Genomic DNA, 27522 nt, shown 5'->3' with positions numbered 1-27522 from the left:
CAAATACCCATTTGTGTCTCAGCAATCCTAGATCAACTCTAGATACCTGCTGAGTAATAAATGTCAGCGGTCAAACAAATTTGTACTAGTCACTCAAGGTGGTCGATGAAGTTATACCTCACAATTCTGTAAATATTAACTTCACCATTGTGGAAATTGTACTAAAATACTGAAAGTTGAATCATCTCAGCATTATACATAAATACACAAAGCTCATGGAAAAGAAATATCATGATGTTTTCTCCACTTTCACGGCTCATGAACCTCTTGCAAGGCTTGGATGGATAAAGAGGATGTGGGAGCTCAATAATAAGTAGAACATCTATGTTTTAATTGCTTTCTACCAGACTATTTACTTGTAATGTTGTGAGCTAAGCTACTTGCTTTGGAGGTGTACTTTTGTGAACTAAGCTATTTGCTTTGGAGATGTATTGTTATCTGAACTATGTTGTATCTAATATTACACTATGTGCATGTTGTTGTGGCAGATGGATAAATCCAGAAAGAAACGAGAAGAAAAGGAATTTGAGGTGGCCATGGTTGCATTTGCTATGGATGTGGCGTCTTCAAGTGTGACACTGCCGTACGCACCAAGAAAGTTACATCTTGTTACAGGCCTCCAATGGGTAGAAAAGAAGGAGAAAGATGCAAAAGCTTTCTATGCTATGTTCAGAATGAGGAGGTCGGTGTTTCGCACATTGCATGATCTACTAGTTCAGAAGTATGGGCTTGAGTCAACTTCCAACATTTCATCCAAAGAAGCATTGGCACAATTTTTATGGACTGTGGGTACATGTTAGACAACTGATAATGTCGCAGATTGGTTTGCACATAGTCATTCTGTCATTAATAAGAAATTCCACGAGGTTTTGGAGTGTGTAGACCGCATGGCCGGTGATTACATAAGACCAATTGATCCAACTTTCTCTGAACCACACTCAGTACTTAGAAAAAACAAAGTTTTGGCCTCATTTTCAACATGCTATTTGAGCCATTGATGGAACGCACATTAAGGTGATTGTGCCTAAGGAGTTGGAGCCCCAACACAGGAATAGGAAAGGTTACACAAGTGAAAATGTTATGGCAGTGTGTGATTTTGATATGAGGTTCACGTTTGTTGTTCCCGGATGGCCCGGATCTGTTCATGACACACGTGTATGGAGCGATGTCATAGTTCGTTATGATCACTTTCCACAACCCCCACAGGTAACATCTCGCATGTATCCATATTGTTATATACAGGATGGTATGTTGTAAATTTCTAATTTCTTTTGTTGATGTCGCACTGTAGATAAATATTATCTTGTCGACTCCGGATATCCAAACGGGGTTGGATATCTATCTCCATACAAAGGGCAACGATACTATGTACCAGATTTCCAACAACACCCACCAGTTGGGAGATATGAGACATTCAACCATCGACATTCTTCCTTGCGAAATGTCATCGAAAGAACATTTGGTGTTCTCAAGATGAAATGGCGAATTCTTGGAGTTGGAGGCATACCTCGGTACAAACCGGAGACCCAAAAGATGATTGTCACTGCATGCATGTGTCTCCACAATTGGATTCGTGATAGCAAGTTACGTGATGAGCATTTTGACAAGTTCGACAATGATGCATATGTGCAACCTCCGTTGCCGTTTATAGGTGCCAATGCTCTACCACCAGAAGATGATGGTACCATGAACGCAATACGCGAGGCAATTGCTGCTAGTCTCGTACCTTGAGATTATCTTTTTTTTTAGTTCATCCATTTTTGTAATGAACAAATCTTTAAATTCATTCTAAATGTAATATTTAGCACTTTTTATGACATTCATAAATCACTTTCATACTCATATTCGACTAGATACTGTTAGAAACAACAAGGTGTTAATAAATTCATCAAACAATGTCTGTCTAAGGGTACTACAGACATTTCAACACACAACTCTTTTTAGAATCTCAACCTATAATCCCAGAAAAGAACTCGGCAACAGATTCTGGGAAAATTTTCCAAAATCTTGATTCTGCAGAATCCTGTGTGAAAAGGACTGGGCCTATAAGGGACGGCTGGGATGCGCTCAGCTAATCATGGCTACGTCGGCGTTGCTGGTGACCGTTCTGCCTGGTGGGCCATCCTAATCGTCTCTCCTCCGCTAGCTCTTGCATGCCTGCCTGAAGCATTCAAACTTCCTTGGTGCGTGCATGCATGGCCATGGCTAAAAACAGGAGCTCGACCGTGATGCGGCAGTGCACCAATGGCGCCGAGGCCGAGGCCGAGGCTTCCTCCCCACCTCTCCTCCATCTCCATCTTCCCCGATCGATCAACCCCCTAGCTATTAATATCCCCACGCCTCGCGCTCGCCTCTCGATCGATCTTTCCTCCTCCCTCGCTCTCCAGCAACCTTCTTCCTTCTTGGTTGATTGATCCATCAGCCCCCGGTCAGAGCTCGATCGCCGGCCGGCCAGAGCAGGCGCAGCAATGGGGTTCACGGCGCGACCCGCGGTGTGCATCGTCGGCGTCCTCCTCGCCGCCGCCCTCTTCCTGGCGGCGCCGGCGGCGGCGGAGGGCGAGTGGGACGCGCCGGAGTCGTGCGCGACCCCGGTGAGCGTGGAGGCGGCGTGCCGGGGGGCCTCCGACACGCACCACGGCGTGGACTACGACCACTGCGTGCGCTCCCTGAACGCGGACGCACGCAGCGCCGACGCCTCGGCCTCCGCCGGGATCCACGGCCTGGCGGTGCTGGCCACGAGGATCGCCGTCGACCACGCCGCCAGCACGGAGGCCAAGATCGAGGACCTGGCGGAGCTCGAGGCCGAGGGCGCCGACCGCGCCCGGTTCGACCACTGCCTGGAGCAGTACGGCGGCGCCGCCGACCTGCTCCGCGACGCGCTGGACAACCTGCAGGCCAAAGTGTACGGCCTCGCCATGCAGCAGCTCATGGCGGCGCTGGGCGCGTCCCGGAGCTGCGAGGACGCCTGGAGGGGCGCCCCGCCGCGCGCCATCCCCGTCGCCGCCCACGACCGCGAGTACGAGCGCATCGCCCACATCGCCATCGGCTTCACCCACGCCGCCGCCAAATGATCATGCGTCGTCGCCTCGCCTCCATGGATCAGATCATCGTCGCCGTCTTCTTCTTGCATGGATCACCATCAATATTTCCTCGTCACCATCACTCATCGTTCATTATTGATGATTACCATTGTTATATATGATCAATCAGGTGTAGTTGGGACCCCATTTTCTTTTTCTTCTCTTTTTTTTTACGTTTTCGATTGTCCATAAAAGCGAATATTGTAGACCATGATTTACTGATCGCCATCAGATAATAAATAAAGCAATGATAATAACAAGATGAATTCACTCATCACATCTGTTTTTTTTTTCTGTATGTACAAAGAAAAATTTGTATACTGTGTATCTCATATTCTCATGTAATGGGGATCTTTTTTACTATCACTTTTGATTTGATTGGTGAAACCAGAATTAATGTGTGTTGGCAATGACACACAACCAGGTATGCAAATCATAGTTCTTTGCAGGGAAATTTCCCGATGATTTAGTTCGTCGAAAAAATCCTGACAGAAATCATCATCGATCCCTCCATTGGACGTGAGATTCAGATGATTTGCCCCGAGAATCTCTGAATTTGACAGCAAGAGTAGCATAACGGACTAGCCTTCGGTTTCAGTTGCAAGCCACAGCCTCAAACCTGCAACTCCATCTTCCTCACACGCTTCACCAACCAGCCACACCCATTTCCTCCTTCAACCTATCTCTTGCTCTCACTATATGTATAGCAGAAAACAATGTGGCCGCTACCCCCGAGTAGAGGAGGCGAAGCGAAGATGCCATCGCTGCCTAGCTACATCTTCCTCCTCACCTCTGTCACCCTCTTCCTTCTGCCGCAACCGGCGATGTCCTCCACCGACGCCATCATCCGGCTCCCTTATGGCGACGATATCATCGCCGAGACCTGCCAGAGATGTGGCGAGAACAACCAGAACGTCGACTACGCCCTCTGCGTCGCCTCCCTCTCGGCCGACCCCTCAAGCCACGACGCCAGCCTCCACGGGCTCGCCCTCATCTCCGCCAAGCTGGTGCAGGCCGGGGTGGCAGGCATGGACTCCGGAATGGCAGCGCTCCGGGGCAAGGAGACAACGAGGTCGACAAGGTGGTCCTGCCTCAACGCCTGCATCGACGTGTTCCGCGACGCCATGGCCGACCTCGACGACTCCATCGCCGCCATCGAGGACGGGAGGTACGCCGATGCCAAGACGAAGATGACCGCCACCACCGACGCGCCGGTTACCTGCAACGACGAGTTCAAGGAGCAGGGATTGCAGTCGCCCATGGAAGGGGAGAGTCGGCGCCTGTTCCAGCACGCCGTCATCTCCCTCGCCATCATCTCATTACTCTGAATAACAGATTATACTGAGCAAATGTCACTAGCATATATTGCTCTATTCGGCATACGTTGCTCTATAAAAGTATGTAATATGACTCTTTTATCATCTACTCCATGTTGCAAGCGACAGGCAGTATGTATACACATATCAAGATACCTGTTACAGTCGTGGAAACGAAGGTGCCAATGTAACTGACATGTTACTTATTCTTCATATCAAGACAGCTACAGAACTAATTTCGCATCTCAAATATATACAGCAAAGAATGCCGAGAGCTCTCGGGTAATCTTTTTTACACACATTCAGCCTTCAGGAATCATGGCGGACCGGTTCACCTCATACACTCCAATCCCCCTTCGAGATCAACGGTCCACAATCGTGTTACGAGTCATTCTTTGGTTAATTTCAGGCGTGGCACAACGTTCATCGATTGCAGTTCCTGAAAAAGATGGCCAGACGACACAATGAGACAGGGTTCAACATATACGACAGGATTCAAGCATGCAGCAGCACTGGTTCTAGAGATAATGTTTCAGAATCTAATAAGGTTTCAGAACTACTTTGTTTCAGTATCAGAATCTACTTCAAAGATTACCTGCACTTTATATGGGTCACTGCATAGTAGGAGACGCTCAAATATTAGCATGCTGGCACCATGCGCAATTAAGCAATCACGCTCCATCTCACCGACACGCAGGCCTATGAAGGAAAACCATATTTTAAGACAAGGAACAACATTCTCAACAGGATACTGTAAGCTTCATACTCATTAAACCATGGGATATAGTATAAAGGAATATGTAAAACCTCCATTATGGCTTCGCCCTTCAGTAGGCTGCCTGGTCATCGTAACTCGTGGTCCACTAGCCCGAGCATGCATCTTATCAAGAACCTGCAGAACTCATAATTTCATATACATGCGGCTATTTACAGAGCTACACAAGAAGTTACAAATGAGATCTCCTGCAAGCTGAAAGGGCAGTAATATGACCCATTAGCTTGAGTAGACCCACAAACTATAAGATTATGGAATTGCCGAGCATAGTTCAGGCCTGCTAACACCTTTAAAAAATAATTAATATATCATGCAATGTTCTGACCATGATGCACCAGAATGCTGTTACTGATCTAGACTATAAACTATGAAACTTAGGCACTGTGTGCACCCTGGGGAATAGACCCAGGCTCATTTTGCAATATCCATAGCATCTCCTAAGAAGCAAAATAGAACGGAACAAAGAAAAGTATGCCTACCATGTGCTTCAGCTTCTGGTAGTAGATTGGCCCCATGAAGATATATGTCTCAAGAGGATGGCCTAAAATGCCTGAAAATGGGGGAAACAATCAGTTCTTAGGAACCCTGGCAGGGCCAGGCGGCAGGTGTTGCACATGGATAGCAATTCTGCATGATCAACTATCATGGTTTCCAGTTCAGTTAAATCTAGTCGACACAGAATTGGAGTAACATAAAAATATATAGTTCATCCGAACTTGGTATAAGAGACACACCTGAGTACAATAAATCTTTTCCATGATAGTTGAAGCCGTGCTTGACAAGAATATAGCTAGTATGCAGTGGAAACAATGTTAAAGAATGATTTAAAAACCATTCAAGAAGAAGAATCATGGCAACCAAAACAATGCTATTACCTCATGTCTTCAACTTTATCAGCATTACCACTTGGTTCACCAAATGCACTGCCATAATGAAATCGACCACACGACACACCAGCCTTCCCCCCAACAAGTTCAAGCATTTTGCCTATTGTCATACGACTAGTGAACAAACAAAGAGTCAGTTTGGCTTGAGAATACTTCCACACTAACCAGCAAAACAATATAGCTAAACAACAGTATCAAGCGAACATAATTTAATCATGTGATTGATATTAAGAATGCACATAACCAGTATATAACCATCTTAAGGCCAGTGCATACGAGCTGGAAGACTGGATAATCCTTTGACATGTTTACAGCTTGTATCAAGTGTCACAATCACCTAGAACATGGAATAACTATGCAAATTGATTTATTTCTAGGTATCACAATAATAACTCCACAAGTCAAGATCCTGTCGCATGAGTATCTTCAACTTTGTTCTAGAATACACATTTAAATGCATGTAGTTTTGTATCAGAAGACAAAATGCGCATGATGTCTCCAGCTAAACCCACAAGCATGATGTCTGAATTGTTTCCACATTTAAGTTAGAAAAAAGTGTAATCTCGACAAAAGAAGAGTCAACTTTTCGTATTAGTTACATAAGACATGAACAGAAAAGACCCAACTAAAAGAAATCAACACAAAAGGAACCGGGTATACAATATAACCAAGCCAATATATAACCTTGGAAATCCATGGGGATTCATAATTAAGTCAGGGCATATTCCTCTCTCAGAGAAGGGGAAGTCTTCCTGCTGAATAATGGTACCACAAACACCTTTCTGTCCATGTCTGCTACTAAATTTGTCACCGACCTGGGTCACAAACAGGAAAGCAAAATTTATATTCATCGTTCCATACATGAAATTGAAGGGATTCAGCGAATAGGTCCTACCTCTGGCCTCCTAGTGTGTCTGATCATACATTTAATGGTCAATTGGTCATTTGTATCTGATGAAAGTATTACACGATCTACTACAGTAGTTTCGTCATCATCACCTCGGTAAACAGCAGGTGAGTCCTTGTAATCCCTGGGTGAATAATGTTTGAAGCGACTGAGAACATATAACATTCTTGAACAGCAAAACTTTGGAGCCAAAAAATAGATGGAGCATGCTAAAAAGAAGCACAAAATAATAACAATTGTCACCTGTCTGTTAATCTAACGACAGGACTGTTTGCAGTATCATCAGGAATTATCTTGGGAGTTTTCTTATTCACATAGATATCATGATTGTGGATTATTCGACCTGGTGCCGCAAATCCATCTTCATCCAATGCCTGTCACAAAAAATTCCCTGGCTTTTAGGAACTGTAGTGAAAAATGTATACCGAGTAGACAGATTAGAGGATACGAATAATTTTAGCCAGTTTGGGCCTGGCAAGCCCCTATCAACCAGATCATCCATTACAAATGCGTACATAGAATAATAAAAAAGACAGACCAAATCTGTTGGAAACAAAACTCATAAAATACTTAAACTACCTAGTCAGAAGTCGAAATATCAAGAGGTGTAACTAAATAGCAATGCCATTTTGATGACAGTCCATATACAACCCAACTTGAATTAAAAATTATATGGGTGGGGATGAGATACAGAAACAATGTATGTTGAGAAATGAGAACAGCTGATGTAAAACTATGGAAGTCTTTGGAAAGAAGGTCAAGAAATTAATCCATAAATTTATCTGGATTTTGAGGTAACTATTTGGAAAAAAAAATCTCAACCTTCGACATGCTGTTTCTATGGGGTTCTGCTTTCTTTCTTTCCCGGAAAATTTAGATAGCTCAATATGAATGAAAGACCTTCACTACCAAGAAAAAACCTCTTTTGCCTAGCATCTCAAGGTGGACTCTAGTATTATTCCTTCAAATTCCGCTAATATGAATGGTCGGTGCTTTTCGTACCTGCATATTCTTTTTCATCAAAACACCATCTTTATCCCTCTCCGGTTTAACATTCTTTTCTGATATATTATTTCCATACTTCTGATAGTGACCTTGTACCTTTAGGATGAGAACCAAAGATACACTATAAGAAGCAAAACAGAGTAAAAGGAAGAGCAACTGTATTTGAAGCATAACATTACTTTTTGATTGCTATGCAGCGACCAAAACCTCGATCAAGGGATGACTTATTCATTACAATTGCATCTTCAATATCATATCCACTGTAACTCATGACAGCAACAGTTGCATTCTGCCCAGCCCCAAGCTTATCATATCCCACCTGAAAAGAAATGCAGTACAATATGTGATACATATAAAATTTAAAATGAGGATGGGAGAGAACGGGGCAGGTACGAACCAACTCGATTGTTTTCGTTGTAAGCAGGGGACGCTGCGCATACACCAACAAATATAGTCGAGGATCTGCCCGGAAAACTGTAGCACATTCCAAAGAAACATTATTTCACGTTAGTAGGGGAAGCAGCTTATAACAAGGGCCAGAGTATAACAACATTGTAAATTATTTGATGGGAATATAATTAATTTATCCAGGCATGTGAGTTAGATGCTTTTCAATGGTCGAATGTGTACGCAGGTTGCAACCAACCAGGCCACTTCATGATGCATTCTTGTGAGTGCAATGAAGCAAAAACTAATGCGGCATTAAATTGTAAAAAACAGCTCAAGCTGCTTCTTACCTGATTATATGCAATATTGCCCATTGCTTGCTTACCCATTGCGCACTGCAGATTAGAAAATGTAAGCGTGGGATTGAATGAATCATCACGTATAGCAGTAATTCAAATCCTTGCCTGATAAGTGTTACATGGAGATTGGTTATGGTGTGGATAAGGAATAAGTCCAGCCACAACTCCTAGTATAGTCAAGGGCTCTATTTCAATGTGTGTGATTCTGCTTCTCTGAACATCATCTTGATTCTCATGCTCATACAATGCAATCTGTTTGAATGATATTAAACACATTATCACAAATTAAACAAACTACAAAAGAATTCAGAAGAATCATGTTAAACAAACTACGCGCTTATCAGTTTGAAGTTTCACCTTGCCATCCATGTACTGAAGAGCTTGCTCTTGTGTATATATTCTCTCTGAGGCACATTCCTAAGAAAGTAAAAAACTGTTTAGATAGCCTAAAATATAAAGACATAAGCTCTTGAAGAAAAGAACAAGGAAAAGGTACATACAAATATAAGATTGTAAATATCAAGGACAAGAGAAATATTCTAACAATGACAAAAGATTAAATGATTATGTAGTCCTTGAGAGATCTCATTTAATTCAACAAACACATTACCTGAATAGATAAAAACAGGAGGTCCTCATATCTTGGATCTCGTCCAATCATTTGTAGAATCTCTTGATCACTTTCCATTCCCATGGCTTTCATAACAACCATTATAGGAATCTGCAGAATTCAAAGCTTAGAAACTGAGATTAATCCTTCCATATCAATATAGGAATCAATGGCCTTATGCACATTTGTTAAGAAGCCATCGGGTCTATAGCCAATGAATAAGAGAAGGCTACTCGGTGTCTCAGGTCTTGCTCTATTTAAAGGATGTGATTGCTTAAATTCAGGAAGATTAGCTCAGTACGTCGGAAAGATATATAAATTGGAAAGTAACACTGATATGACCACCGATAGATGGGACGGTGGGCCACATGCCAGTGGCATGCCAGTGTTACTTTTCAACTGGCACTATCTTGTTGTGCTCCTAAATTTCTGTCAGTATTGATTCTACAGTGGTTGGCTTAATCATAAATGATTTGTTTGGCTCAATTCTATCTATGAAGTGAAAGGACTAGAGCAAGTAAGCAAGCCTAGAAGATTTTGGCACTAATAGTCAAGAGCTTTTGATCCCTCATAAAAGCTGCCTATCTAGCTGTCTCCTTCCACAACCTAGCAATCCCTTCCACCATGACTATAATAGAGTGAAACCATGGCAAAACCCGAGGAGCCATACACCACTAGGGCACCAGCCAACAAGTATCGGTACAGCGTATTTAAAATAATTAACAAAGAAGTGACTCATTAAATACAACCTTTATTTTGTTGTGATCCTATAATAAACAAGGGGTTAAGATGAAAAAAGTCTCATATTTAAATGGAAGGAATAGTTAACACACTAACAGGATACCAAATGCGTACCAGCTTAGTAAATTGATTCAACTGTAGATAAATCTTCTCCTTCTCCATAACAACAATGGTCTTGCTTTTTTTTGGTGTGTGCTGCTCACAACAGATGCAGTCACCCTAATCGATAGAAAACAAAAATCACATTGTTATAATAGTCGAAGCAGAATGTGTTTAATATTTCAACCGTGGTGCATTTCATACAGCGAACAAAGTGTACAGAACCCACATGAATACGAAATGAAATATCATGCGGATAAGCTGATAATCACACAGAAAGAAGCAACTCCAGAAATGACTGGTTGGTTAGACAAGTTATTTTGCTTCAACATTCAACAAGACAATGAACCAAGTTCAAACATGGTGATTCGGGAGAAACAAGGTATATCACATACTAAGGCGGTTGCACTAGGTGACAATACCTTTTAAGTGTAGACAGCATGAAACCAATGTAACAGCATAAGCCATCGACACACTACCTTTTACTGCCACATAATTCAAGAACATATACACTATAAATTACTATCAGTATCCTCCCCCCTTTACCATTGGTTCTCTCTTTCTATATTCACAGCAAAAATCACATAATGTGCAGTCTATCTATTTATAACAGCTGTCTATCCATCAAAATGTTTTACTTCAAGTAAACTACCCAACGAAGTGCACTACATTATGTCGAGAATAGCCATAGACACAGGTAATTGACAAAAGATGTCTTCGCCAACAGTTTTCAAACCCTAAAAATACAAGGAACTGCTGGATGCTGATACAAAATTCTAAATAGTAAACAAAGGACACAGTAAGTTACTCAGCAAAGATTATGACCTTCCTTTACTGTCGGTCTCAATAATAATACGATTCTTTGATAGTTGTTCCTGTATAATAAGGAACTGGACTGGAAACATATCGTGAGGCATTAATAAACACAAAACCAGTTAGAAACTTGTGTGTCAAAATAGGCAGTTGGCACTGTTACTGTTGCCATGCAAATAGGTAGTAGCGACGCGGAATGTTAGTCAAGATCAAGAAAGAAGACAACTTAGGCAGTTAGGCATCGATGTTTTTAGCTAACTTCTCATTTCCTTTCACAATGAAGTAACCACCAGGATCAAGAGGGCACTCACCTATAGACGCAATAGCAAAACCATCAAATAACCAAAAAGATTATATGGTAACTCTGTCCAAGAAAGAATTGCATTTTCCCACAAGACCACAAATAGGCTAACCATATCTTGCTAGTTCATCTTCATCCTTTCCATTCAAAACACAGGCACGATTTCTAAGCATAATAGGCATGTACCCAATGATGGAACTTCCCTGAAGAAAATAAGGAGGGGGCTAAGTATCTTTGGCACCAAGATTGAAAGGAGGTACTTAAGACTAGGCTGGACATATGTGTGTGTGTGTGTGTGTGTCCGCGTGGAGGGTGGGGCGACATTTCAACCAGGCATTAGATGGGTTACCTGCTGTGGATATGATGTTGTCCCTCGAACTTTTGTGGTGTATTCAATACCATCGGTTACAGGAGCAGAGTAACTGAAGGAGAAAGGAAAATCTTAGGGAAGCACGACGGTAGAACATAGGTAATGGAGAACTTGTACTAATAGCACAAAGATAGGAATTAAAACAATCGTGCCACAAGATGCTCAAACTTACGTGCGATCAATAAGGCGGCAAACTTGCGGTGTGAGAGCCTCAGTGCTAAAGTCTGAGCGTATCGAGGGCACGCCGACACGTATTCCAGTGTACCTGCATCAAAGCAAACAATAGAGCACATATAAGACAGGACTGGAAAAACACATAAAGGAAACAGTGGCTGCATGTATAATATAACTGGAAAGCAGCTTCATGCCTAAGCCAAACGGATGGGTCTTCGAGCGCCTCAATACGGTCATTTGCCTTCACAATGTTCTCCATTCCTTTGGTGATGAAGTAGTTGAAGGACTCAATGTGCTCCTTCACGAGACCTCTGACCTATGAGTTTAATCAACCGGACATACACAGGTGTCAAAGAAAACGAATCGGAGTGAACTAGGCATAAATCAAATGACACACATGTCAAACCAAACGAACTCACGTGAATTGAGGCATAGATCAGATTACACACGTGTCAAAGCAAAGGAATCGACGCAAATTGAGGCATAAATCAGATGATGACACACATGTAGAAGCAAACAAATAGACGCGAATTGAGGCATAAATCAAATGGCACACGTGTGAAAGCAGACGAACTGATGTGAATTGAGGCATAAATTAAATGAGTAACCCCGTTGAAAGGGAAGACGACAAGTATCAACTAGAGCACAACAATGCATATTAGTAGAGGGCAAAAGAGCTCTGTTTAGGGGAAGAAACAGAGAAGCAAAGCAATTACTGCAGATATGATCCATTTGACTTATTATACTAACACTAGCATTTGACATATCCAATCCCGACTAACTGAGCTATGATTCACTTTTGTTATTGTGTTGTTCATGCAAAGACAGGCCGGGTGCGGCATTGTCGTGATTTGGTTTATGCCTCAATCAAACAATCAAGAGCAAAAGTTTACCTAAATACTAAACCGAAGACTCAAAAAACATGGTGCCATGGTCGATGCGGTTTATGCAATGCCCAATCAAATAATCAAGAGCAAATGTGGCCACAGCCACTGGACACGTAAAATAAACAACAAGAGTGGCGCGCTTGAGTTGGGATCGAAGGAATAGCATACGAAAAGGATCTGCACTGAAATGAGAACAAGAGTGGCGCACTTGACTGAAGAGAAACCCAACAATGTTTAGCTTTTGCACAGTTGAATGAATTGGATCACCCGCCACATGCAGATCAATACAAATTCAGAACAGGGCAAAGCGGAAAGACAGGCTGTGTGCGGAGACTATCTATTTAGTCGCAATTCAGGAAGGACTAAACTGAAGATTCCAAAAAAAATGGTACCATGATCGATACAGTAGATGCATTGCCTGATCAAAACAACCAAGAACAAATGCGGCGCGCTTGTAAGGGGATCACAGCAATAGCATCCGAAACAGCTCACCCGCTAAACCGAGAACTGGGCGCACTGCCGTCGGTTCAGCAAGAGGGAAATGATTTGACCTGAAACGCACGGGCATAAACTGGACTGGTGATTAGCAAATCCCCTTCCCGTGGACACAGCTGAACAGCTACTGGACATGCAAAATCAAGAAGAAATGTGGTGTGTTCGAGTGGGGATCACAGCAGTAGTACACGACACGGGTTTCCACTGAACTGAGAACAGGGCGCGCTGCCAATTTTGGCGAGGTGGGGAACAGCTTAACCTAAATTGCATGTGTACGGACGGAGTGGGTTAACGTTAAACTTATGCCGCGGGCACGAGCGCCGGGGCGGGTGGCGGGGTACCAGGAGGAAGGCTGCGTCTGCGGCGGTGACGAGGAAACAAATTACACGGTTAGTTCGAGGCGGGGGGTCGTCGGAGGGGAAGGGGGGAAGGAGGAGGTACCGTCCGCGGCTGCGGCGGCCGGCGCCGGCGAGGTCCATGGCGGGCGGTGCTACTAGGGCTTTGGAGGGGCTCGCGAGACGAGACGGGAGGAGAGGAGGCGGTGGAGTGAGCTGCGACGAGAGAGAGACTTTTTTTTTCTGATTCAGGGAGGGGATGCGATTCATTCGCTCGTGCCCTGCTGGCTGGCCCAAGCCCAAATGGGCCCGGCACGACACATCTCTCTCAGTCGATTCCTTCGATTCCAAATGGCCCGGCCCACGGAACGCGCGAGAGGGAGCATTTCTCTCTCCCCGGTTTTGCCAAGCTTCCAGGACGTTTCTGGGAAGCTTTCGGGCCGTTTTATCATTAATATTTTCTGGACTGGTTTTAATTCGGTTTTTGTTTTATGTTTTCGTTCTTCTTTCCTTTTCCTTTTGTCTTTCCTTTTTATTACACGCGCGGAATTTTTTTAAAATCCAAACCTTTCTTCAACTTTGAGAAGTCCATTTCGAATCCCGTGAACTATTTTCAAATGCATGCATGTACTAAAATTCGCAAAAACAAATCCCCAACTTATGAACCTGTTTCTCAAAATTCGTGATTTGTCTCTTTTTCCAACTCAGTCAACTTTTTCAAGTCCGCAACTTTTTATTCAAAATTCATAACCCTTTCTTCTAATCTGTTAACATTTTTCAAAATTGACGAACTATTTTTAAATCTGTTAACTTTTTCTCAAAATCCACAATATTTTTTCAAAAATCATGACTCTTTTCCAAAATCAATGTGCTTTTTCCAAATCTGTCAACTTTTCAAAAATCATGACTTTTTGCCAAAACCAATGATTTTTTTTCAAATCCTTGGGAAATAAAATCAGTGTCATGAACTAAAAAAATACAAATCCATGAACTTTTTCTAAATTCAAGATTTTTTTGAATTCTTGAACCTTTTCCTATTTTTGTGGTTTTTTTTGGTCTTTTCTTTTACTACTTTCCAACAAGTCAATGGTTGACCAAGTGCGCCCTGGCGAGCGATCGCATCAGCACGTGATGGGCCGGTCCATATCTGCGAGCGCGTAGGTGCCAGAACCCTTAATCGCCATAGAAGGCGCCGATTAGGAGGTCTCTCAATGGAGCACGTGCACGAGTTCCCAACATGCCGTGTGTTTCAATTTAAAAAAAACATGTCGAGGGCTTCGTTGTCTTAATATATGCATGCGCTGGTTGTTGGACGTAAGCCGAGCGCTGCAATTCAAATAAATTGATATTTTTTAGCGGTGTCAACATTTTCTTTGAGGTGAATTGAAATCTCGACCGATCAAAATAGGAAAAAGTCTAAAATAAACCTTAAATTTGTAGGCGAGAGCTATATTAAACCCTAAACTTTCAATCTCGGAAATTAGCACACCAAACTCTCTAATCCCAGTCTATTTTCAACCTTCACACGTTTTCCAAACAGGGATTGTGCACCTGGCAGGTCGAATCCCGGGCATGCTTACTACGGTCGCGATTGGGCCGGCCCAACAGATGCGAAGCGATTTTTTCTTTTTCGAAATATAACACCCGAATTAAAAATACCAAAAAAAAGTGAAACTCGAACTTGCGACCTGGTGCGGCTCACCTCGTCCTGCTAGCCACAAGAAGCATTGGATGACACTGCTATAACAAGAGTCCGGGACAATTTAACCGCTGCGTTGAGATTTGAAAATATTTTGTTAAGGGCAAACAACAATTGAAGACGTGCAGGCCTGACAATGTTTGAAATCTCCGATTTTTTTTCAAAAGTGCGACCACTTTTGAAAATTCTGAATACTTTTTTAACAAATGAACATTTTTGCGAACACAATCAATTTTGAAAAAGCGAACACTGTTGAAACATAACAGTTTTTGAAAAAAAATTGGGAACATATATTTTAACCTGAACAAATTTTCAAAAATCTTTACAATGTAAAAGAATGTTGTATAGTTTTACAAAATGTAAAAGTGTATATGGAAAAATGTTACCGTGTCAAATTTTTCAAAAAATGTTTTAGGAATTTCGTAATTATTTGCAATTAAAAAAATATTAGGTATTTCAATTGTTCACATTTTTCTCAAGAAATGTTTCAAAAGTTTTTTTAAAAATGTTTCATCTAGAACACTCCTGTCTGCTCTTATATGTGAGTGTGTCGCCCGACATATAATCAATATTTTGTAGGCAAACAATTATAGTCAGCATCCTTCATAGCTATTGGCAAGGTGCGACCGTGAGGCCTCTTAAGCACACTGTTTGATGCTAATATTTTTTGTCGCTCCTGAATGAAGACAAGTGGGTTCGTGTAATTTTAAAAAAGTATTTATTGGCATAACGGAAATGTAAAATAATTTATTATTATTATTACGAAAAATGTACAATGAAGAAAAAGAAAAAAAAAGAAAAATATAAAGCAGACTGTATGTGCGCTGCGCTAATGGGCCGGCCCATTTCGTCCTAATGTCCAGCTAGCCAGTCAACAATCCTTGCCACGTCAGCGAATACCACCTAAAAGCCCTCAAGGTTTAAAATAGACCGGGATCGAAGAGTTCGGTGTGCTGATTTCCGGGATTGAAAGTTCAAGGTTCGATTTAGCTTTCGCCTACAAGTTTAAGGTTTATTTTAGACTTTCGCCATCAAAATATCCTTATCTCACACTACTATAGCGGTATCTCCTTCTCCTTCCAGCCAGCCAATGTTTTATGGAATCTCATTGGCTCCCAGGAAATATTGCTTTCGTTTAACCTGAGGCACAATCGGGGACTGCGGCGGCGGGGCCTGTGCTGCTCTGGTTCGCGTCGGAGGGCCTTGCATTTAAGGCGTCGGCCCCTCTATTTGCGGCGAGCAGCGACGTTGGTGTGGTGTTGACCATCTGATTGGGTGGTCGACGGATCTCCGGTGGACTGGGCATGGCATGGCTGACAGCGCCAGATCTGGCCATTGGCCTTCTTCCCTGCTCGTGTGCTTCTCTCTCGCCGAGTCCTGGCTGCGCCAGTGAGGCTAGTTGGTCCCCGGCACACGAGCAAAGTTGGTGGTGGGGATCCAGTTTGGGGGAAAGCCCTTGCCGGCTTTGGCCCGTCACGACGACGCCGATGCCCGAGGGTGTCGGTCAAGGTCTACTCTTCCACTCCCCACCTCCCTGCCTTTCATGTGAAAACGTTAACTTTGGTGGGTGGCAGCGGCGTCATTGACACTGTGACCTTCCTGAAGGCGTCACCTTAAGAGCTGAGTGGTGGTGGGCACTGTTTGGGTTGGTTGACAGCAGCCGATGGTGTGTCCTTCTTTCTTCAAGCCTTTGCTTTTCCTCCAACGTGTTCCGGCCGTAGGCTGTGTAGCGCGCTCTGCTATGGGGTTTGGTTTGAGATTTCTAAATTAAACAGTGTCTAACCAGAATCTCTGTAGATGAATATACGTCAAAATAATCTTGCCCCGACGTAAGATTTTTAACTAGAAAACTCTACCTCGTTCTCTGTCCCTTTTGCGTGGCGGTGGCCATAGATGTAGGGAAACGACGGCGGCGTCTCAGGGAGATCCTCTTCTCATATCACACCCCAATTGTTCCTCCTCCATTCGCTCGTCTCTCTCACCATCTGTTCTACAATAGCACGGTGGCAGCGGGTACAGGCGCAATGCGACGACCCGTGGGCGCATCGGCTCTAGGGGCTTGAGAGCTGGGGTCGGCATCCCGGCGGTGAACAGGGGATGGTGGCGTGTGGAAGTGGGCGGTGGTGGGCCGGATGGTTATGTTTGTTGTCCTGACCCTATGTAGAAGCAATGCCGATCCATGGGGAATAAGATACAAGGAGAGCGACCACTGAGTCGATGTTGCTGACGATCGAGGACGACAACCATAACCATTTTGGTGTCATTGATTTATTGGAGCTGATGTTGCCACATCCTTGCCCCTTAGCCTCAGAGGTTGCGATGGCCAAGTCAGCGACATGGCCATGTAGTATGCCACCTTTTCTCCTATTGCTTTGTTTATTATTTTTTTTCATGTGGTTTCTCTTTTGTTTAGCAATAATTACAGCTCAATGAAGCAAGGGAAAGCTTGAGAAAAGAAGTGTGTTTATACTCAAAGGCTTAGCAACCAATGGCAGTTATTGACTCCCTAAAAAAAATTTAGGGCGAAGAAGTGCTTATTTATATTTTCTAAAAAATATGTGGCGCAATCACCGTATTATGGTGTTATATTAGCTAGAAGATTTCGAAAGTGCATCAATTAAGAATTACACATATTTATGCCTCGAACAGGGAAGCATGTATTTGATATTTCCTGCTGAGATTTGGTACGTGTTTCCTATCGTTGGTCTAATTTTTCATATGCGAGACTTTGAGTTAGATGGTGTGTATTACAGTAATTTTTTATTGGATGTTGTGCTATATACCTGGGTCTATCACTAGAACTGTGGTTTCATCACTAGTTAAAAAAGGCCCATTTATCCCAGTTCATAAGGCCCATTTGTCCCGGTTCCCGAACCGGGACTAAAGGGCCCGTACTAAAGCCCAATAACTTTAGTCCCGGTTCGCCCACGAACCGGGACAGATGGGGCTCCACGTGGCCGATGCGGCTTGCCCAAGCAGAAGGGCCTTTTGTCCCGGTTGGTAGCACCAACCGGGACCAAAAGGCATCCACGCGTCAGCAGTTCAGGGGCTGGGATTTTTGTTTTTTAGGGGGGGGGGGGGGGGGGGTTGGGGGTTTTGTAGGGTTAATTTAGGGGTTGCATATATTGTGTTAGCTAGCTAATAGAGAGAAGTGTCCTCTCTTATCTCCGTGCTTGGTCGACGCTACGTACTATACGTATAGAGAGGACTCGACACGCTAGCTAGTAAGCAAATGAAGGAAACCATTAAGTCCACAAGATCGTCATGAACATATACAAAGAGAAGTGATCGACCTCTCTTTCTCCGAGAGATTGGTCAAACAACAAGTTTTCGTACATCTATCTGACGCTACTAGCTACATATATACAATATAAGATCTCTTACAATCCCTAGCATCTGATGTCAAGTTGCACATGGTATTCTCCATCTTTATCTATGACGTGGTCAAGAAAGAATCCCGTCAATTCCTCTTGAATTGCTTTTATGCGATCTTGTGGTAGGAGTTCATCCCGCAGCTGCCAAAGCTATTTTGAAGAAGGGGGTCAATACATATATATGAATGAAACTCAACACAAATGATGGTAATAAAATAAAATTGTGAATATTATTGCTTACGCACTTCATAATCTTCTTTAGAGTAGCCCCGCTTAGAGGTCGTCGCGTTGTAGATGTACTCGCAAATATAGTATCCACAAAAATTATTCCCGCCTTCCTGCCACAACCACTTTACGAGAAATAGAGGTCAATCAAACTAAAGCATTATAAATGGTATTGATGAAACTAGCTAGAATCAATGGGAGATGCGCGGAACTAGCTAGTAGTACTTACTTTCGGGTGTGTAAATCGCAGCTCCCCCGGCAGTCCCGGAGTTTCTGCGGTGAACACTTTCCAAACCCTGCGAGACAAAGAAAATAATTATTACTTGATATCAGAAAATGAACAAAGTTGCCGATATGGTGCGATAATGATCGATTGAACTTACTTCTGGAGCATTTCAGTCATGGCCGCATACTCCTTGGGATCTTTTCGTCTTGAGTCTAAGACGATTACTAGTCCCTGCTCAAGCTTAATCTCTAGGAGAATAAAGTGGAAGGTGTGCACGCATGCATAACTCATCAATTACATTACTATAACCTCGAGTAATAAGGAAAACCGAATATGCACAAGATAGTAACACTCACTTGAAGTTGCAAGGAAAGATTATTTTCTGTTTGTTTTGATTTTGAAGCAACGATTTTAGCAAGTTGGCCTCGGCTTCTTTGGCATCAAATTTAACCGTCCATTCATCTATGCAATTTGTGTTAATGACCCCAATATCATAGATTTGTCTTTTCTTGCATTCGACGATCTTCAATCTGCATAATATAGTGAGGATAATTATATATACATGCAATGAAAGAGCTGAGCTATATATAGAGACTTAATTACGGAAGTAGTACTTACAGACAGTAGCAAGTGATGATTATTTTATCGAGGGCATTTTGATTGAAAAACTGGAAGAACTCCTCAAATGGAACAGACAACAGATCAATTCCAACGAGGTCATGCTCCTCTTTAACTCTTAGCGTCAAAATATCCTTCCCAGACTTGCAGGTGTCCATGTACCACTTATGGAATCTTCACATCATCGTTGTTAGAGGAGGATGACCAGGTTTGACGAGAGGCTTCCCGTACCGGTATTTGTGTTCATCCACCTCCATTGTATCAAAATGTGCATCGTCGGGCAGGTAATTGATACGTCTCCAACGTATCTATAATTTTTTATTGTTCCATACTATATTATATTCTGTTTTGGACATTAATGGGCTTTATTATACACTTTTATATTATTTTTGGGACTAACCTATTAACCGGAGGCCCAGCCCAGAATTGCTGTTTTTTGCCTATTTCAGAGTTTCGCAGAAAAAGAATATCAAATGGAGTCCAAACGGAATGAAACCTTCGGGAACGTGATTTTCGGAACGAACGTGATCCAGAGGACTTGGACCCTACATCAAGACATCAACCAGGAGGGCACGAGGTAGGGGGGCGCGCCTACCCCCCTGGGCGCGCCCTCCACCCTCGTGGGCCCCATGTTGCTCCACCGACGTACTTCTTCCTCCTATATATACCTACGTACCCCCAAACTACCAGAGACGGAGCCAAAAACCTAATTCCACCGCCGCAACCTTCTATACCCGTGAGATCCCATCTTGGGGCCTTTTCCGGAGCTCCGCCGGAGGGGGCATCGATCACGGAGGGCTTTTACATCAACACCATAGCCTCTCCGATGATGTGTGAGTAGTTTACCTCAGACCTCCGGGTCCATAGTTATTGGCTAGATGGCTTCTTCTCTCTTTTTGGATCTCAATACAATGTTCTCCCCCTCTCTTGTGGAGATCTATTCGATGTAATCTTCTTTTGCGGTGTGTTTGTTGAGACCGATGAATTGTGGGTTTATGATCAAGTTTATCTATGAACAATATTTGAATCTTCTCTGAATTCTTTTATGTATGATTGGTTATCTTTGCAAGTCTCTTCGAATTATCAGTTTGGTTTGGCCTACTAGATTGATCTTTCTTGCAATGGGAGAAGTGCTTAGCTTTGGGTTCAATCTTGCGGTGTCCTTTCCCAGTGACAGTAGGGGCAGCAAGGCACGTATTGTATTGTTTCCATCGAGGATAACAAGATGGGGTTTATATCATATTGCATGAGTTTATCCCTCTACATCATGTCATCTTGCTTAAAGCAAAAAACTAAAAATAAAATTGGGTTGCCTCCCAACAAGCGCTATCGTTTAACGCCCCTAGCTAGGCATAATAGCAAGGATAGATCTAGGTATTGCCATCTTTGGTGGGCAATCCATAAGTGGCTATCATGATAGATTCATATGGTAATTTTATTTTCTTCCTAGGGAAGTGTTCCATGCCTTTCTTTAATGGAAATTGGAATCTAATATTCCCTTCCTTCATATCAATAATTGCACCAATCGTTCTAAGGAAAGGTCTACTAAGAATAATAGGACATGAAGGATTGCAATCTATGTCAAGAATGATAAAATCTAAGGGCACATAGTTCCTATTTGCAACAATAAGAACATCATTTAATTCTTCCCATAGGTTTCTTAATAGTGGAATCCGCAAGGTGCAAGTTCAAAGAGCAATCATCAAAATCACGGAAACCTAGCAAATCACACAAAGTTTTTGGAATCGTGGAAACACTAGCACCCAAATCACACAAATCATAGCATTCATGATCTTTAATCTTAATTTTAATAGTAGGTTCCCACTCATCATAAAGTTTTCTAGGGATAGAAACTTCCAACTCAAGTTTTTCTTCATAAGATTGCATCAAAGCATCAATGATATGTTTAGTAAAGGCTTTATTTTGACTATAAGCATGAGGAGAATTTAGCACGGATTGCAACAAGGAAATACAATCTATCAAAGAGCAGCTATCATAATTAAATTCCTTGAAATCCAAAATAGTGGGTTCATTAATATCTAATATTTTGATCTCGTCAATCCCACTTTTATCAATTTTAGCATCAAGATCTAAAAACTCCGAATTTCTGGAACGCCTTCTAGGTAAAGGTGGATCATATTCAGTCCCATCATTATCAAGATTCATATTAATTGCAAAAGAAAGATTTAATAGGGTACACATCAATAACTTTTAGATCTTCATCTTTGTTTTCATAAAAATTAGAAGAACACGCTTTTAGAAAGCAATCTTTCTTAGCACGCATCCTAGCGGTTCTTTCTTTGCACTCATCAATGGAAATTCTCATGGCTTTGAGAGACTCATTGATATCATGCTTAGGTGGAATAGATCTAAGTTTCAAGGAATCGATATCAAGAGACATTCTATCAACGTTCCTAGCCAATTCATCAACTTTAAGCAATTTTTCTTCAAGCAAAGCATTGAAATTCTTTTGCGAATTCATAAATTCCTTAACACTAGTCTCAAATTCAGAGGGCATCTTATTAAAATTTCCATAAGATTTGTTGTAGGAATTACCATAATTATTAGAGGAATTACTAGGATAAGGCCTTGGATTAAAGTTTCCTCTATACGCGTTGTTACCAAAATTATTCCTACCAACAAAATTTACATCCAAAGATTCATTATTATTCTCAATCAAAGTAGACAAAGGCATATCATTAGGATCAGAAGAAACACTCTTAGTAGCAAATAATTTCATAAGTTCATCCATCTTTCCACTCAAAACATTAATTTCTTCTATCGCATGCACTTCTTTATTAGTAGATCTTTCAGTGTGCCATTGAGAATAATTAACCATAATATTATCTAGGAGTTTAGTAGCTTCTCCTAAAGTGATTTCCATAAAAGTGCCTCCCACGGCCGAATCTAAAAGATTTCTAGAAGCAAAATTCAATCCGGCATAAATTTTTTGTATAATCATCCACAAATTCAAACCATGTGTGGGGCAATTACGTATCATTAATTTCATCCTCTCCCAAGCTTGTGCAACATGTTCATGATCAAGTTGCTTAAAGTTCATAATATCGTTTCTAAGAGAGATGATTTTAGCGGGAGGAAAATACTTAGAGATAAAAGCATCTTTGCACTTGTTCCAAGAATCAATACTATTTTTAGGCAAAGACGAAAACCAAGCTTTAGCATGATCTCTAAGCGAAAAAGGAAATAGCTTCAATTTAACAATATCATTGTCAACATCTTTCTTCTTTTGCATATCACACAAATCAACGAAGCTATTTAGATGAGTAGCGTCATCTTCACTAGGAAGGCCGGCGAATTGATCTTTCATGACAAGATTCAACAAAGCAGCATTGATTTCACAAGATTCAGTATCGGTAAGAGGAGCAATCGGAGTGCTAAGGAAATCATTATTGTTGGTATTGGTAAAGTCACATAATTTGGTATTATCTTGAGCCATCGTGACAAGCAAGCAATCCAACACACGAGCAAACAAGAAGCAAGCGAAAAAGAGGCGAACGGAAAAGAGAGGGCGAATAAAACGGCAAGGGTGAAGTGGCGGAGAGGAAAACGAGAGGCAAATGGCAAATAATGTAATGCGGGAGATAAGGGTTTGTGATGGGTACTTGGTATGTTGACTTTTGCGTAGACCTCCCCGGCAACGGCGCAAGAAATCCTTCTTGCTACCTCTTGAGCACTGCGTTGGTTTTCCCTTGAAGAGGAAAGGGTGATGCAGCAAAGTAGCCTAAGTATTTCCCTCAGTTTTTGAGAACCAAGGTATCAATCCAGTAGGAGGCTACACACGAGTCCCTCACACCTACACAAACCAATAAATCCTCGCAACCAACGCGATAAGGGGTTGTCAATCCCTACACGGTCACTTACGAGAGTGAGATCTGATAGATATGATAATATAATATTTTTGGTATTTTTGTGATAAAGATGCAAAGTAAAATAAAAAGGCAACGGAAATAGCTAAGTGTTGGAAGATTAATATGATGGAAAATAGACCCGGGGGCCATAGGTTTCACTAGTGGCTTCTCTCGAGAGCATAAGTATTTACGGTGGGTGAACAAATTACTGTTGAGCAATTGACAGAATTGAGCATAGTTATGAGAATATCTAGGCATGATCATGTATATAGGCATCACGTCCGAGACAAGTAGACCCAACTGATAATTCGAAGAGACTTGCAAAGATAACCAATCATACATAAAAGAATTCAGAAGATTCAAATATTGTTTATAGATAAACTTGATCATAAACCCACAATTCATCGGTCTCAACAAACACACCGCAAAAGAAGATTACATCGAAAAGATCTCCACGAGATAGGGGGAGAACATTGTATTGAGATCCAAAAAGAGAGAAGAAGCCATCTAGCTAATAACTATGGACCCGAAGGTCTGAGGTAAACTACTCACACATCATCGGAGAGGCTATGGTGTTGATGTAGAAGCCCTCCGTGATCGATGCCCCTTCCGGCGGAGCTCCGGAACAGGCCCCAAGATGGGATCTCAAGGGTACAGAAGGTTGCGGCGGTGGAATTAGGTTTTTGGCTCCGTATCTGGTAGTTTGGGGGTACGTATGTATATATAGGAGGAAGGAGTACGTCGGTGGAGCAACGTGTGGCCCACGAGGGTGGAGGGCGCCCCCCCTACCTCGTGGCTTCCTGGTAGCTTTCTTGGCGTAGGGTCCAAGTCCTCTGGATCACGTTCGTTCCGAAAATCACGTTCCCGAAGGTTTCATTCCGTTTGGACTCCGTTTGATATTCTTTTTCTGCGAAACTCTGAAATAGGCAAAAAAACAGCAATTCTAGGCTGGGCCTCCGGTTAATAGGTTAGTCCCAAAAATAATATAAAAATGTATAATAAAGCCCAATAATGTCCAAAACAGAAGATAATATAGCATGGAGCAATCAAAAATAATAGATACATTGGAGACGTTATCATTACTCTATTCTTATGAACTTAATACTCTAGATGCATGCTGGATAGCGGTCGATGTGTGGAGTAATAGTAGTAGATGCAGGCAGGAGTCGGTCTACTTGTCTCGGACGTGATGCCTATATACATGATCATACCTAGATATTCTCATAACTATGCTCAATTCTGTCAATTGCTCAACAGTAATTTGTTTACCCACCGTAATACTTATGCTCATGAGAGAAGCCACTAGTGAAACCTATGGCCCCCGGGTCTATTTTCCATCATATTAATCTTCCAACAAAAACCTATTTCCATTGCCTTTTATTTTGCTTTTATTTTACTTTGCATCTTTATCATAAAAATACCAAAAATATTATCTTATCATATCTATCAGATCTAAGTGACCATCACTACAACAAAACCTGCCAGTAGAGACGTCAAATTACATAGCTAGTGACGTGGTATCTCATCTCTAGCCAATTGTAGAGTCGTTTTAGTAAAGCGTCCTTCGAAGGTCTCCACACGGACCGTCTCAAACATTTAGACACGCTTGATAGGCGTGTCTACATGACATGAGACGCTATATAAGGACGCTCAAGAGCGTGTCTACATGACATGAGACGCTATATAAGGACGCTCAAAAGCGTGTCTACATGACTTGAGACGCTATATAGGCACGCTCAAAAACGTGTCTGAACAAATATATACGTTCTGCTAGACATGCCCGTATGACGTCGTACATTGTTGTATTTCATTATTTTGAATTGGATTGTTTTATCATGCCCTGCTGCACATGCAGATCATCAAATAATGTAGTTGTGTAGGCATTATCCAACATCATCTTATTCTCATAATTAACTGAAAAGGTTTCTCATAATCAACACAGCAAAACAAGTAGCAATGTGCAAGCCATTACAACAATTGTTATTACAAAGGGTATTGATACTTTACCAGTGAACTGCACGTTCATACAATAATGTGTATGTCACTAGAAAATAAACTTCTAATTCTAATTCTAACTATCTAAAAGTTGAAACCAATTTGAGAAAAAAATGGAAATTCTCAGTGGAAATCTGTCTAAAAATTCTATAGCTAGTTTGGTACATCAGCTTGACGGCTTTCGCAGCTTTTATGGAAATGACTTCTAGAAAAATGTGAAGATTTCCCTTGCACGTTTCAAGATTATTTCCGATATAAAACCTGTTATAATCTGTCCATATAATTAGTTTTGTCCTCTAAATCCTGCAATAAGAGCACATTACCATCAGAAAAGGTGAAGGGAAATATAGAGAAGCAGAGCTAGATAATTTTAAATAAGAAATATACATTGATTTCACAAAGAATAGTTATAATTTGTGTGTTTCTTCTCTATAGAAGTAAGACTTCTTAGGATTGACTGGTTATGCTTGTCGACACTAGTAATCTTCCGTCCAATAGAAACTCTACACTAGTGGGGATGACACAACAAAGAAGTTTGAGCCAGCTGATCTAGAGATAATGCAGCTTATCTGTCAAACAGATGACGACTACATTATTCTGAACCATCTTTGTCAGCAGAAAAGGTTGGAACATGGATAAATCACACACCTTGTATTGGTCCCACATTGATTGCTCCTTATAAATATGTATTCTTTTCACTTGCAAAAGATCATCTGCTGAACATTTCCATAATGTTAAATCCTCAAATATCTGCAAACAGTAAGAAAACATTGTCTCTTATGATAGTGTCAATGCAATAAAAAACTTACTGGCTGTTTGCTGAAAGAAAAAAAATGACAGTGATGTTTGGTTATAGCCCACGTCGATTTGACAATATTATAATCTGTATAAAAATGACCAGTTAATGTGCGGACAGAAAAAAATATTGTATGTGGTTTGGTTAAAGCCCACATCAGTTTTATATTATTACAATCTGTATAAAATTCACTAGCTAAACTGTTGTCAGAAAGAAATTACAGTGTTTTGTTTGGTTATAGCCCACATAAATTTGGCAGCATTATAATCTGTTGTCATGTATAAAGGTAACACAGAGAAACTTTGATCACCTTAACATACTACAAAATTTAGTCTTTATATACACTCTAGGATATATCATAAGTATATTATACTCTTACGTGACATGGCAACAAAATAAACGTGCCCCCATTGGATAGTAGCACAAAACAAGTGGACAATGGTATGGAAGGTGAGGTAATACTATGTAGAAGTATTAATATTATCATACTAGATCCTCCGTAATATGTACAAAAGCATGAATCCCATCATTAATTCTGATACATAACAAGGTGAACTCAACCAACAACCGAAATTAAAGATCTGATCAATCGCTCATGGGAGTTGTACTTATTGAAGAAGGAAAAAAATGTTTGGGGGCAAACACAAATTGACAATAAAAATATCAATTGGAAGGAGGATCATGGGGTACCACTGTACCAGGTGCCTTCCATAGGAGAGGATGGACACACGGCTGCACCTCCGCTACCTCCTTCAACATCTAGCCTGCCAGCGCAGGAAGGAATCAATCTATGGTTGCAAGGTAGTGGTATCGGCTGCATCTTCCGGTGGGGGCAGGGGGACTTTGGTTGGTAGCGAGCGGCATCACCCAGATGTCCGGGAAGTATCAATGTCGGAAGTTATCCCCGTCAGGAGCCATGGATGCGCCGTATCTGGGGAGAGGGATACAACTTTTTTTTGTTTCTTTCAGGGGTTAGGTATAGGGCAGCTGTGTGTAACAGGGCGTTGATCTGGTCAATTTGTTGACTCAACAGTGAGTCGCATCCTCCATTGTCAGATACTAACATGCATTTCCCTATGCCCTAGCTGACTTGTGTAAAATCAGAATGTTTCAAGGCTATATCAGATAGGTTGGCGAACCACAATTTGCCTGACCAGGTGTACTGGATCAAACTGAGCG

General features: G+C 41.8%; 2 protein-coding genes, 1 long non-coding RNA gene and 1 pseudogene across 4 annotated transcripts; 2 read left to right on the top strand and 2 right to left on the bottom strand.

Annotated features, from left to right (window-relative positions):
• Positions 1-2468: 2468 nt before the first annotated feature.
• LOC141025653 (putative invertase inhibitor) lies at positions 2469-3440 on the top strand. The gene has a single exon (XM_073501569.1). It carries the CDS (start codon positions 2469-2471, stop codon positions 3069-3071), a length of 603 nt encoding a protein of 200 aa, XP_073357670.1. The 3' UTR covers positions 3072-3440.
• Positions 3441-3835: 395 nt separating this feature from the next.
• LOC109731430 (putative invertase inhibitor) lies at positions 3836-4408 on the top strand. The gene has a single exon (XM_020290578.2). The coding sequence runs from the start codon at positions 3836-3838 to the stop codon at positions 4406-4408; it is 573 nt and encodes a 190-aa protein (XP_020146167.2).
• Positions 4409-4496: 88 nt separating this feature from the next.
• Positions 4497-13685, bottom strand: LOC109731428 (DNA-directed RNA polymerase III subunit 2-like; annotated as a pseudogene).
• An 11819-nt stretch (positions 13686-25504) lies between these two features.
• Positions 25505-26470, bottom strand: LOC109731432 (uncharacterized). 2 transcript variants are annotated; one of them, XR_006668953.2, is made up of 3 exons: positions 26357-26377; positions 26196-26263; positions 25505-25850 (listed from the first exon to the last, which is right to left on the bottom strand). It is a non-coding gene; the product is annotated as an uncharacterized lncRNA (long non-coding RNA). The 2 variants fall into 2 exon arrangements; XR_012186942.1 differs by having other exon boundaries at positions 25506-25850; positions 26196-26260; positions 26357-26470.
• Between the last annotated feature and the right edge of the window lie 1052 nt (positions 26471-27522).

The sequence above is a fragment of the Aegilops tauschii genome, chromosome 6 (assembly GCF_002575655.3).
Source record: "Aegilops tauschii subsp. strangulata cultivar AL8/78 chromosome 6, Aet v6.0, whole genome shotgun sequence".
Taxonomy (NCBI): Eukaryota; Viridiplantae; Streptophyta; class Magnoliopsida; order Poales; family Poaceae; genus Aegilops; species Aegilops tauschii.
Note: the sequence above shows the minus strand (reverse complement) of the source record. Positions and strands in the feature narration are given on the sequence as shown.

What these genes read in the sequence shown, in the direction of transcription:
- LOC141025653 (XM_073501569.1), top strand. Translation starts at nt 2,469, where the DNA reads ATGGGGTTCACGGCGCGACCCGCGGTGTGCATCGTCGGCGTCCTCCTC.
- LOC109731430 (XM_020290578.2), top strand. Translation starts at nt 3,836, where the DNA reads ATGCCATCGCTGCCTAGCTACATCTTCCTCCTCACCTCTGTCACCCTC.